The 14,040-nt window shown below is 37.3% G+C and overlaps 1 protein-coding gene across 13 annotated transcripts in view; it reads right to left on the bottom strand.

Moving 5' to 3' along the window:
* Positions 1-14,040, bottom strand: part of ROBO1 (roundabout guidance receptor 1) — a 1,154,664-nt gene that overhangs the window by 52,731 nt on the left and 1,087,893 nt on the right. For all 13 annotated transcript variants that reach the window (XM_002761303.7, XM_054248986.2, XM_054248983.2 and 10 more), the window contains 5 exons: positions 12,834-12,955; positions 11,501-11,732; positions 10,166-10,287; positions 8,282-8,453; positions 3,207-3,404 (listed from right to left, as the gene is read on the bottom strand). In XM_002761303.7, the coding sequence (XP_002761349.3) occupies positions 3,207-3,404; positions 8,282-8,453; positions 10,166-10,287; positions 11,501-11,732; positions 12,834-12,955 (846 nt within the window). The remainder of the gene's footprint in view (positions 1-3,206; positions 3,405-8,281; positions 8,454-10,165; positions 10,288-11,500; positions 11,733-12,833; positions 12,956-14,040) is intronic.

Genomic DNA, 14,040 nt, shown 5'->3' with positions numbered 1-14,040 from the left:
TTGAGTTTTAAATTAGAATTTATTTATCTGAGTTTACTTTTGGAAGCTTCCTAGAAATAGGTTGGGCATTCTTTTAATGCCACAGTAGAAGTGAAACAATAGAACAATAACACCTCTCTGAAAACCTTCACACTCTCTGCGGTTATAAATCTTAATCTAATCAATAATGCCTGAAATTGAACTGCAGACCTCAAAAGTAGCAGCCATTCCTCCCCCACTTTTCCTATCTTCTCTCGTTCCTGGGGGCTTGGATAATGCCAGAGCAATATCCATGTCATTTCACAGAGGGAGGAGATTGACTTATTTCCAATCTCTTCATGTTAAAGTAAAGTAAACACTGCTCTGGTTAAAAATAAAAAAGCAATGAAATGCCTGTTATTCCCTCCAAGATTAAAGTTTCTCCAAAATAATCTTTATTGTAACAAACTAGAATACTGATTACTTATCATGTATCAAAACGCTTCCAGAAATAGATTTTCTATTTCACATTTGAACGTCTCCAAGAAATTTACTGGAGAATCGGAGCATTTGGGGCTGCAGACTGAAACACTACAGCATCCTCTACAATAGTCACTTCTTCCCAAGCCACGTTACCTCTGAGCATACTAGAAAGAACAAAAGCAGAAACCTCAATGCTGTGTCCCCAGTTTATACCCTGGCCTTCGTTAGCAGCACAGCAATCCCCGTCTTAAGAATCCTATTGTGTTTTCTTTCAATCAGGTCTTTTCAGAGAGTCAGTGTAATTTAGCTACATTCAAAAATTCAGAGCCACAGTAACAAGTCTTCATTAAAAAAAAAAAAAAAATGAAAGGTGCATTTGAAACTAAAGCTATTCAAGCAAGAATGGAGTGCCTGAACATTAATTTGCAATCACAAGGACACCAGGAAAATATGAAAAGTCCTTGTCATTACTTCTTCTAGCTAACTGCTAACCCCACTTTGAGGAATTGAAGAAGAGATGAAAAGGAGGTCAATCTAAATGAAATTTTCACTGCTAGCACACCAAATAACAACTTAATTTTCAAAGCTTCCAATAATATAATAAACTCTCTGTGTACCTAAGTGATGCTGGTGCAATATGTGGATTGACACAGGAGGTACCCAGTGAACTGGCAGATATCACACGGATAGCTCAATGTAAAGGGGAAATGTTAAATATGCTCACGATTCCCCCAAAGTTACACTCTGCCTTGATGTTTTATAGGTTAATAGACTCTTTTACAAGTTTTATTCTTTAAAATATTTCACTTTCTATTTTTCTTAAAATGACCCGGAATTGATTTTGGCACGGAAAATTTAAGATCTCAAAATGCGCTTAAAACAATTGCATAGAAACAAAATTATGAAAAAGGGTCAACAGAACAAAGTGAAGAAAGCAGAATCAAATGCTCATCAGATTACATTTGTAATTATGTTCTATGATTTCTGCTTAAACGCAAGCTAAGGTGAAGGGGCAATGGTATTAGTTTAATAGGTTTTGCACAAAGAGCACATGGCATTTGTCAGCATGCTCAAAGTACGTTAGTAAAGGAAAAGAAACATTTCAGTAGCAAGGAGAGCTGCATGTCACATTTTTATATTTCAAGACAGTGTAGAGCATTAAATTATTATAATCACGTAGCTATGGCACTTCATTGTGATAAGAAACACAGGATTCCACTGACTGGCTATTTGCAAAACATAGTTGATGATGGAAGTCTTTTGATGAGGAATTCAAGAGACTCCATATCTATATGTTAATTAGTCATTCTGTTCCTCATTCAAATCAGATTTCCAAACATCATCTACCCCCAACATCATACCCCTTCCTGTCTCCACCACACAAAAACACCCCAAAACCCCTTGTCTACAATTATTTTTAGTCAAAGATTTTATATGGTAACATGTGCCTGACATTCTCCTACTTTGTATACATAATGAGCCCAGTTCTCTTTTCAGTAACCTCCAAGCCCTCATTTTCCATTTCACAGGCGGGAGTATGGACATACTGCTTCATCCCTAGATAGGACACATATCTGAAAAAAACATATTTAAGGACGATAATGCTAAAGCAAATGTGGGTACGTGAAGAGATCGCTGCTGAGCCACAGGCAGGTGGCAAGGAGATTTATTTTTATAGTATTAGGAATGCATTTGTGTTGACTCTTTCTTGCTAAGTCTCCTTGTGACGGAGAACACAGATATTTTAGACTGCTGTCCCACACTGTTTTATCTATGCATAGGGACATTCAAATTCCAGCTAACGTGAAAAATTTTGACTCTGCCATATAATTGGTTAGAGAAACAATCTGGCCAACATGTGTAGGAAATGTTCACTTATGTAGACAATTAGGGAGGAAATAGTTGGTGGTGGTAGGGCAGAGGACTGTTTTATTAAAAATCCTTTTTAAATGTGCTTTGCAGCAAAGCAAAGTTGTTGCATTAGACCAAAGGATGGGCCCTATAATTTGTATAATTTGCCTTTTAAGTCAGTACAATTTTGAGAGCGAGAAGGAGCTGATGACCATATTTAGGGGACAGGGAGGTTTGTCTGTCTGATACTGTTAACAATCTCCTCTGAGAATAAAAAACACAAAAATATCAGCAGTCTTCAGAGTTTAAAGATAAGTAGCAAAGGTAGCTGTGAAAACTTTGGCGTATCTGGATAATCCTTGAAACTCTAAATAATAATGTTGGCCAAGTGAGCTATCTTTATAAAAAATTTGTAACAAAATCACCATCACTAAGTAGCAGCATACACATATTCAATTTTGTAACTTTAACTATAATAATAAAAATGGACTAACCCTCTTATCTGTTAAACAAAAGTATATCACTCAGTCATGCCTTCCATATCCACCAAGAAAGGAGTATTTTATAAATAATCAAATAGCAGTATTCTCTATTGTGTTTCACAAAGGGTAACAAAGTCTCCCATGAAACCGCTTGAGACAGCTCAAAGCTTGCGTTTATAATTCCTATAACAAGGACATTAAAAATTTCCCTCAAGAATGTAAGGCAATAACATAATTCCCTAAGAAAAAAGGAAAATGGTGCAACAGCCAAAGCTAGACACACCTTGGTGAAATTTGTTTTAAAGGAACTGGGTCCTCTATATATGAAGGTAATTTTTAGAGGCTGTGCATAACCATGAATACTTTGGAATGAAATAGAAAATCAAGAGTTTCATAAACGTTTAAATAAGAAAACTTGGGAGAAGCTAATACCTTTTCTGATGCCTGCGTAAGTACTAGTAAGTCCATTCCTCTTCTTACGGTGTCGATAGAGCCAGACGCTGAAGAGCATGAGGATGATCCAACAGGCTGCTCCGATTCCTGCTATGAAGGCGGGCTGCTTCACCACATCTGAGATCTGCTGGGCGAGGCTGACTTGGTCCTCAGGTGACACGGGGTTTCCATGGGAATCTGAAAATTAATCCATCTTCCGATTAATTTGTATTTAAGACTCAATGCAATAATGCACGCGCTCCTTTCTAACTCACTTGTGGCTGCCGTTACTTTGTTAATTTCTGGATGATGATTTCTCTTTTTCACCCCACACCACTCACCATCATCAAATAAAATAGTTCATACAGTTATCAGCAAAATTTATTTGCACAATTTATTTATTTTAACTCAAAGCAAGTGTGACATAATTTTACAAGATCATGCTTAAAAAAAAGCAATGGCACACTGTTTCTCTTGTCAATCCAAAAAGCTCTGCAGGTTACCACTTAGATTAAGTCTCACAGGGCAGTGCTAGCTAACGGAGAAAAATAGAAAAACATCACACTAAAAAATGAAATACTTTAATACAAGTACAAATAATACATGCACAAACAAGGAATATTTAATAAGTGTGTACAGACAAGACATAAACTTTTTCAGACTTCTATAGGCATCCTTAAATAGTATGTTCTAAAAAAAAATACAATTCTATTTCCTCTCTATGCTAGATATGGAAAAATCTGTGTGTGTGCATGTGTGTGTACCCCCAATGCTAACACTACATTGTAAGACATTTAATTGTCTTAGAAACACATTGCCTAATGTAAGTTCAGAAAGGCCTACAAAATTCAGGATCAATAACACCCAATGAAAAATTAAGATAATGTTATCATTGAAAGAGTCATGAATAATCTCTCCATTAAAAATAATCATGGTGAGCAGTAGATATAATAAAATAATATTAAATACATAAAAGAATTATAATATCAAGGGTTATAAATAGTCAAAGGGCTCATATTTTCCGCTGGCCATTTTGATTCAATAATTAAAAATTGATGGAATATATGGCTAATAACATTTATTTAGTTTACATTTATGTTTTAAGCCTACTGAGTTTTTTTAGCCCACCATAACACCAAGTCACACAAGGGGTCTGCAAAGGTTTGGTAGAAAACTGGAGACTGTATCATCAAAGCAATAACCAAATCTGTCGGCACCGAGTGTTATCAACCCTGAGGATGCCCGTTGTGCAGAATTCCTAGCTCTGTCTGCAATTTGGATCTTCTTCTCCCACCATATCTGGTGAAACAAGAAGGTATTGGCCCATTTCATTAGGATTGGTGCTTTCTTACAACTATTAAATCATTTGCCTCTGATATATATTCTTGTCATGAGTTCTCATCATTTTATGTGGCCTCAGCATTGATTTTGAATCTAAGTTTAACCTCATACCAGAATCTGGGTTTTTTCATCCTTGACAATTTCAAGTTCCCTGCCTCCTGCCAGTTCCTCAACATGGTCAGTCCAGATATCTGCCTTATACAGCTGACTTACAATGACCACCTACCTATAGGATATGTAGATACAACTGACTTGACTCACCCCAGTGACCCCACACCCCACATGGACTGTGTAGATATGGCACAGTGACCATGCTCAGACAGTGTGACCCATGGAAATTGTGCCACTTGCACTAAGAACCCACCAGTTGGAACTTCCCAAAGGAAACCTGCTTAAGTAATGCCTTCAACAGCAAAAAGTCCTCCAACCCTAGGTCTTCCTTCTCTGGATCCCCACCTGCTGGTTGAGCACATTGCCCTGGAGGCCTTCTCATCTGCCTTTGTTGGCACACCCTCTGTCTCAAGGACCTGTGAGTGATAAACTGCTTCGGTGTTTTCATGTGCTTTTGTTGTGTTGCCTCCCCTGAGTCTCATTTAAGCAGCACACTGGGAGGTTTTAACTTTCCTCCCAGTCAAGGCTCTCATAGAAGAGTGCATATTGACAGGAATAAGCTGGACACAGGTCAGATATGAGCCACAGGGACATCTTCCAGTATAAATAAGTTTGCCGTGCAAGGGGCACCTGGTCATGGGTTGAACACTAAAACATTATGCTGTCTGCCAGGATTAAGAAGCATCCTGTGAAAGGCACAAAGTGAACAACTACAACCAAATTCTCCAAATCCCTGTCAGGGCAAGACCAGAGATTATAGTCACTCTGCAAAGAAAGACCTTAAGACCAAATTAGAAAGATACACAGCAATTCTGCTAATACAATCTGCTTTAAGACAGAAACATTTTTCAGTCCAAAAATACATTTTTTTCCAGAAAAATAATTGATATAACTCATTACATATGAATAACATTTTTTATGGATTCTTCTTTCAATGGATGTTTTCCTATTAAATGACATTGCATCTTGATAAGAAAACTGGAGGAAAAATGAGCAGCATTCAATGATTAAGGAACAGTCTTTGGGAAAACAGCACCGCTTTCAACGCAAAATGGCTGAATTCCTTCTCATATTGTATGAGTGTGTGTGGTTTTCCAGTCTGCTTTTTTCTGGAACGAAATTCCAGATCTCATTCCACAGAGGGTCAAGGCTGAAAAACCTATTTTCACAAGCAGTTCCTGCTTTTCTCTGTTTGTTGAATGAAAGTTTTTTTTTCATGTTGCAGACTCTTATTACCTCCGGTTATCCTAAGTGCACTTCATCCTCTTAAGGCTCATCGGGCAGACCTATTCTTCTTATTCCTAATACATCCTTTGTATCTGCTAGGTTTATACATTTCATGGCTATTTGTGCAAGGTTAAGTTGGGTAGCCTCAGATAATATGGAAACAGCCAGGAGAGGGTCTATGCAAGCAAGCAGATGCACTGAACAGACTCCAGTGCGGTATGACTAATGGATTAAAACAGCCTTCTCTATCTCAATCTTTGTCTCACTGCAGCTGAGCCTATATTAAGATATGGGAAAATGGAACATATTTGTAATTTCAATGAAACCAATTTGGCCCTTAAGCCCCCATGATTTAAATCTTAAATAAATAAAATGACACATAGTCATTTTCCCAATTTATTTTCCGAAAAATACAACTAAAATATCTTTGGTCATAAAAACAGATAAACAACAACAACATATTGAATCATTACAAAGTTAACTTATCACTTCACTTTCAGTAAATTAATACTGAAATTTAACAAAATTAGGCAAATATTAGAATATCAACTATTTTCTCAATATAAACTGTTTTCCCCTGTCTTATATAAATGTGCAACAGATGCACAAAGCAACTGTTCTGTTATAGTTACCTGTGTTGCTGGAAACAAACCAGGAGATAGTTCTGTTTAAAAGTTTTATTTCTATATATAATCACTTTTTAAAAAAATTATTTTGTTTTAACAGTTTTTGGAGAACAGGACATTTTGGTTACATGGGTAAGTTCTTTAGTGGTAACCCAAGTGCAACAGTCAAAGGTTGGCCTGTGACTGTGATAGAGACAGCAAGTTTTTCCCCACAGGCTTGAATGGGACTCTGACATAATACAGCTGTTTGGAGGAGGCTTCCTAGCTAATGGCTTCATTTCGTAGTGAGCCCCATTCACCTGCTTGCAGTCGCACTGGCGAGGAGTGATGTGCACCGTGCCTAGACCCACACCATTAAACCATCCCGTAGACCCATGTTTCTTTCCTCCCTTCCTGCAGGCCCAGGTCCATTTCAGAAGCTCTGTGATAAAGGGGCTAACTCATCCACCTCTGATCCTCAATGTCTGTGTGTAACAGAGTCCCCACCCCACAAGTGGACTTTGGTAGACTTTGTTGTATTATAGGACAGAAATTCTGCAAACGTATCTATGACTGCAACTAGCATTGTCTAAATAATGGAACACAAATAATGGTCTTCAAAATAAATGAGAAGTTCAAAGTTCTTTATGTATAGGAATGAAGTTTATGAAAACCAAGTGTTTCTTAATTTTGTTTTGAAATAATTTCCAGGATGTCATCAATATTATTAACATGCTTAAATAGTATGTAACTGAATTATAAAGCTTCATACATATAATCCTTTCTGACGATTTAACAACTGGACTGTAATGTTAGTAACATATACTAATATTTGACCACTAATAAAACACTACCACTGCTTGACTTCTGATCTAGAAGACAAAGACATGAGGGTGACATACAGTTCTTGGCATCATTCAGAATTCAATGCGGCTTCTTAATATTTGAACTTTTCTTCTTGCTTTTCAGTTAAAATGGCATCTTGCCATTGTTTTGTTATTGTTTGTTTTAGATTTTACTAGTATACACTTACTAATATGTACTTTATGCTCACACCATATGGCCTAAGATACTGTGGGAATGAAGCTTTCGATGTCAGTTTTTCAAAAATTCATCAAACCACATTAGAGGCACGAATTGTATTAACTTTCTGTCCAATCAGCATATAAACCTGCTTCAATGCTCTGTGGCATCGCAATCTTTCTTTTGTTATAATAAGCAATTGCAATTTTAAATAGACACTACATGTGAATATAGATTGTTCATTGCTATAAACTTCCAATGCCTAGTTTAAGTTTTAAACAGGAAGTTTGCTTGTTTGTCTGATTTTAAATCCGAACAACTGTGAGTTCCATGAAGGTGCAAGATGTCTTTCATGTTCACAGACTTATCCATGGTGCTCAATTAACAGTACTTGTTGAATAGATAAAAAATTATATAGGACAGGATTAGGATAACATTGAACACTGACAGCCTCTTGCTTGAAATATCAAAAATGTGTGCTTGGTTATGTCCAAGTTTAGCTGAGATGTCTATGTCTATATATCTACATCTAGTCTGTCTCTCTCTCTCTCTCTCTCTCTCTCTCTCTCTCTCTCTCTCTCTCTCTCTCTCTCTCTCCCTATCTATCGACTATATTTTAAGTACAGTTAACACCTTTTTGTAGTTCTAAGCCATATTCCGTATTTTATTAAACTACCAATGGTGGGTGGCTCAACCAAATGCAAACAGGCAAAGCAGGATGAATGGTAGAGTCATAGACTGTCAGACTAGATCTGCACTGACACTCACCTAACTGGATGAACTGAGGCTCACTCTTCACCCCAGGCCCAGCCCCAGTGCTGGCTGCCACTTCCACACTGTATCGGATTCCAGGAACAAGAAAGGGAATGACCACAGAAAAGGTGGAACCATCCACTGTTTTGTTTATGTGGTATCGAGTTTCATTGCCCAGACACCAAACCTGTAAGAAGTACATAACAAAAATCAAGCTGGTAAATTACCTAAATTAATGCAAAGATCAACAGGGGATTGCCATTTTAGAACTAGACAGAGTGTGAAACTGTCAGGCACTAGCATCAGAAGTTTCAGAAGTTATTTTTCCCTAGAATCTAGTTCTATAAACAATCTTCTAGCCAAATTTAATGTTAAAAGCAGTTTCAACACGTCTTTATTACTTTCTCGTACACTTTTAAAGGGTTATATCAGGTAAGTCTACAAATTTGTGCTTGAAGGAACTAGTTTCTACCAGCCCACTTCATTAAGATTTTTTTTTAACATCAAGACGTCATTTGCTAGATAAATAAGTACCTTGCAGATAGCTGTGTCTACACAGATAAAGAACAATAATCATTCAACATTTGTATTCCAGGCATGACTGTAAAACAAAAATGAGTAGGAAACTCCAAGTCTAGTACTTTACTTCAACAGTTCTCTGGGACCAACCTGCTCAGCTAATCTTCATACTTTTAGTAGAGAAGGGGTTTCACCATGGTGGCCAGCCTGGCCTTGAATTCCTAACCTCAGATGATCTGCCCTTCTTAGCCTCTCAAAGTACTGGGACTACAGGCATGAGCCACCATGCCCAGCCAACATACTCCATATACTTTATGAAGTCCTCAAGCAATGTATACCATTAACTTTACATAGACAATTGTCTAAACTGTAATAGGAAGCGAGATTTAAAAGAAATTTAAGCATACCGGTGTCCTCCATCATTTACGCAATACCCTTCTTTTTTTCTTTGAATGTTAATATTATTTTAATATAGTTTTAATACATAACACTAAGAAATGGTCGGATCCTAATCCAGGAGCTGACCATTTGGAAATAAAGCCTCTTTTGTGACTTCATTTTCTCCAATTACATTATGCAGCTGATCTGAAGCCACAAACTGATTTTGTAGCAGTCAATCAGGTTCTGAAAGGCATTTTATTATTTTAAATTGACCATGAAGTTAAGTGAAATCCACCCTTTTGCATTTCTTCAGGAGAGAAATGAGTTCTGACTCTTGGGGAAAATGCCTACATTACACAATTTAGCTTGAGAGCTGACACATCGCCTCATTTTAAATCCTTAAAAATCTTCTCTAGCATTCTATTTCTCTAGACTAGCACATAGTATCTTGTCACTCCCCAGTATCGAAACAACCTAGAAACTCTTAAGAAAGCACTTAAGAGTACAGAGACTTTTACCTTTGAATGACTCAATTATGCTAGAAAATCTTATTTGAAATATCTTAAAACATCCACAGTGCACTTATGGCAGTCTTGTAAATACTTTTAAAATACACTGTTAATATACAAATTTCATAAAGAGGTTTCTCAATTTTGTTTTTAAAAAGTCTTTTGAAAATAAAAATCAGGCTCAGGATAATTGGTTACTGTACAGATTAATTTGCCACTCAGAAGAACATGTATAGTCTTATTTGGGTCTTAGCTAGGGATGCACATCAGAATCGCCAAAAGATTCACCAAAATATATGTGCAAGGGCCCCTGACAGACCAGCTGAATCAGAAACTCACAATCATTGAATAAACCAGAAAATGTTTAAAAAATAATTTTACAAGTTGCTATGTCAACCAGCAGATGGCGCCAAATACCCACAAACAAATGCCAGCTCGCCTTTGTAGATAGCGGGGGCTGTCCATCACGATGTTAATATACATGTATTACCTTGTACTCTTGGACCATTCCATTCTGAGTGTCTTCTGGAGGTGGCTGCCAACTAACAAGAATTGCAGTTCCATTTCCATCATTCTTTGATACAGTTACACCTTGGGGTGGGGCACTGGGTGCTATTGTTTTAAAAGGTAGGTTATTAGAATGTGCTAGAGAACATCAAAAGCAGGTATTATCAAAACCTGATAACTATATTAATATTATATTAGTATATGCAGGGTTTTTTGTTTTTAGATGGGGTCTTGCTCCGTTGTCCAGACTAGAGTGCAGTGGCAGGATCTCAGCTCACTGCAACCTCCCCCTCCCGGGTTCAAGCAATTCTCCTGCCTCAGTGCCCCCGGTAGCTGGGATTACAGGTGCCCACCACCATGCCCAGCTGATTTTTGTATTTTTAGTAGAGACGGGGTTTCACCACCTTGGCCAGGCTGGTCTGGAACTCCTGATGTCAGGTGATTCACCTGCCTCAACTCTCCAAAGTGCTGGGATTACAGGCACGAGCCACCTTGCCCAGTTGCATGTTTTAAAGATATATCTCATCCAAGTCTGAATAGTCCCAAATTACCTAAGTTGTTCCTCAGTCAATGCTAACTCATTGCCACTGTAACCTTTCCATAACCAAAGTTAAACACCTTATCTCCACTAGGCATCCTAGGACAACTTCTATTCCTTCTACCCTGTAACTCTAGTCTCATATTCTCTCCAGAAATGTTCAAAAGTATGATAATGAATGTTAATCATTCATGATAATTATTTATACAGCCAAAGCGACAAAGACATGTTGGGGAAGATCCTGCTGTTATTTCACGTAATCTTTTACCTTTATGTAAGTATTGTTTACTTTCCAGGTATAGGGTGGCCAGCTATAGTGGTTTGTCTACAACTGAGGTGTTTTATGCGTGATGAGATTTAAGAAGAAAATAGTAACCCCAGAAAGTCCTGGGAAATCAACACGTTATTCACCTTGCTTACAAATTATGGATCAAAATAAACAAATAGAAAATACTGAATGGAAAACAAACCCAATGAAAAACAATTTCATTTTTAAATGCAATAGTTCCAAATAATGAACTTCCCTCTATATGCCGTTAAGTAATATAATGTTCACATTTGCACGTTTGTATGTAGGCCGCTATTGAAGCAAGTCAACTGTATAGCATTTTGCTTTTCTAGTTTTCTAAATAAACCAATACTTTTAGCAAGATGTATGTTCAATATCAAGAAAGTTAATAATTGATGCCACTATTAATATTATATCAATTTTAATTAAGCTAATACAATCCTAACAAATATACTGCAGTGCACGGAAATCATACACTTCATCATACTTGCCTTCTTCTAGGGTTTTGGCAAACTTGATTTCACTATCTGCTCCTTGAAATTCATTAAAAAAAGGGCGAGCCTTAATTTCATAGTTGACTCCCTTTTTGAGATCGGAGATAATCACGCTATTTTTGGTTGGGGTCCTCACTTCAAAAACTAACCACTCTGATTCTCCGTGCCTGGCTCCAGATGGCCGATAGAGAATTTTATATCCTTGAATATACTGAGACTGTTGATCCACCTATTAAAAAGATAAATAAAATAAAATTATTCACATTATTTTATTGGTTCATTAGAAAATAATAAAAATGAAATGTTATAAAATGCAAAACATTCTCTCTGTCTTCATCTCACATTCTTACACAAGAAATGTGTAGGAATTACAAAGGAAAAAATATAACTCATTATCTGTGGACAACATGAGTGTGCACATAGAAAATCCAAAAGAATCTTCAGCTAAATATTCTACGTATTCAATAAGCAGAAAACTGAAAAGAATTCACTATCATTTGTAAGGTGATACGAGTTTCTTTCTTTTTTTTTTGATATATATTCTGCTTATATAGGTGATACAAATTTCTATGGCATTAAGTTCTATTGCTTCATGCAGAAATGTGAGGCCTCACTGCAGTTCTCACATTTCCTGTAAGACATACCTGGGTCAAGGGGATAAGAAGGTAAATATGTGACTACTCTCTCATTTTAAAAGCCTTCTTAATAGTACTTGGAAATATTTCTTTTTTCTTTTTTTTTTTTAGACGGAGTTCCGCTGTTGTTACCCAGACGAGTGCAAAGGCGCGATCTCGGCTCACCACAACCTCCGCCTTCTGGGTTCAAGCAATTCTCCTGCCTCAGCCTCCCGAGTAGCTGGGACTACAGGCACATGCCACCATGCCCAGATAATTTTTGTATTTTTAGTAGAGACGGGGTTTCACCTTGTTGTCCAGGATGGTCTCGATCTCGACCTTGTGATCCGCCCGCCTCGGCCTCCCAAAGTGCTGGGATTATAGGCGTGAGCCACCGCGCCGGGCCTGGAAATATTTCTAAACTAAAAAAGCTTGTGTAATAATGGTCCTATCACAAGTTACATATCATAGTTAATACTACACGTTTCCTTCCTGAGACAGGTCAAGTTCACTACTGCGGCACAAAAGGAAAAAATACTCTCAAGATGCAACTTTTCTCTGTTTAAAGCCAAACTAATAGCTACTCTAATCAACAGGGCTTACACTATAAAGTAATCATTGAGGTACAAATAGGCAACGAATAGTTACATTTTATATGCATTGCAATGATCACCTGCTTATTAAAACTGAGATCAAATACTGTAACAACAACTCACTGTCCAGTGCACTTCGACGGAAGAGGAAGAAAGGATGGTGGGGTTGTGCAGGTGCAGGACAACATTCCCCAGTTCTCTCTGGACCTGCTTGTGGTCCACACCCTGACTTGTTGGTGGGACATCTGCAACAATTCAGGAAAACTGTGTCAGGTTCTACACAATGTTACTGAACTGAGGAAGCATGGTAAAACGAACCTTCATTCATAGCAAGTCTCATAGTAAAGAGGATTCCAAGCCAGGCTGTGACAGAAAACAAACAAAAAACAGGAATCCCATAACCTTTTTATTAGGATCTGGAAAGGAAGAGGGGAGAGAGATAAACAGAGAGACACACCCAGAGAGAGAATGCAGAGTAAATGTATTATAGAAAGTCAAAGAGAGCAGGAAGCAAAGACAATGGTAAATAGCAACATTTAGTGGCTCCTGCGACCACATAATGATCACTTTCCTGATGAAAATGAGGGCACTATGCAGTCCCCTCTGAGTTTGTTAAAACCTTCTGTAGTGATCCTAAATACGCAAGAAAGAAAAGTGAACGAAATTGCAGCAGAGTGGCTAAGCAATGGAAAGCAAGGAGATACAGTCAGTGAAAAGCAGGAACAGAAAGAAGTCGGATACTTTACGTCTTTTAGGATGAACTTGGTTATCTTCTCCTATAAGGTACATGGTAAGTTAGTGGCTACAATGGAGGTGATACAGAAAGCCACCAAGAAAGTGAAATAAAATAAATCTGATTAGATTCATGAGGAAAAAGTATGTAACAGCTATTTAACGGACGATTATTTGAGCTATTGTATCGCAATAACGAAGGTTTAATTAAGACTTCTTAATCTCAAAAGCCCCCAAATTTTAGAAAGTAAACCAAGAACACAGGAAGAATGAAATGGCTACTAATGTTAATTTAGAAGGGTTTTGTTAAGCTTCTTAAAGTCTACACTCAAAATTTGCCCATTTCTGAAGTGGTTTTCTAAACACAGATGTTTTGCTTTGTTTATAATAGTGACAGGGAATGCACGGGAGGAAGAAAAGAAAATATTATTTCTGCACTTCAGAATTCTCTTGCTCAAAGTATTGTATTTTGGCACCTGTATTGCAGAACATTTCCCATTACATAAAAAACTAAAGTGAGAATTTTAGTTTACTGAATCATTAAATACCTTCCAAGAATTGATCCTGGGTCGAAAGCACAAACATGAATATTAAGAAC

Source organism: Callithrix jacchus, chromosome 21, assembly GCF_049354715.1.
Source record: "Callithrix jacchus isolate 240 chromosome 21, calJac240_pri, whole genome shotgun sequence".
NCBI lineage: Eukaryota > Metazoa > Chordata > Mammalia > Primates > Cebidae > Callithrix > Callithrix jacchus.
This window is presented reverse-complemented; position numbering and strand designations above follow the sequence as displayed.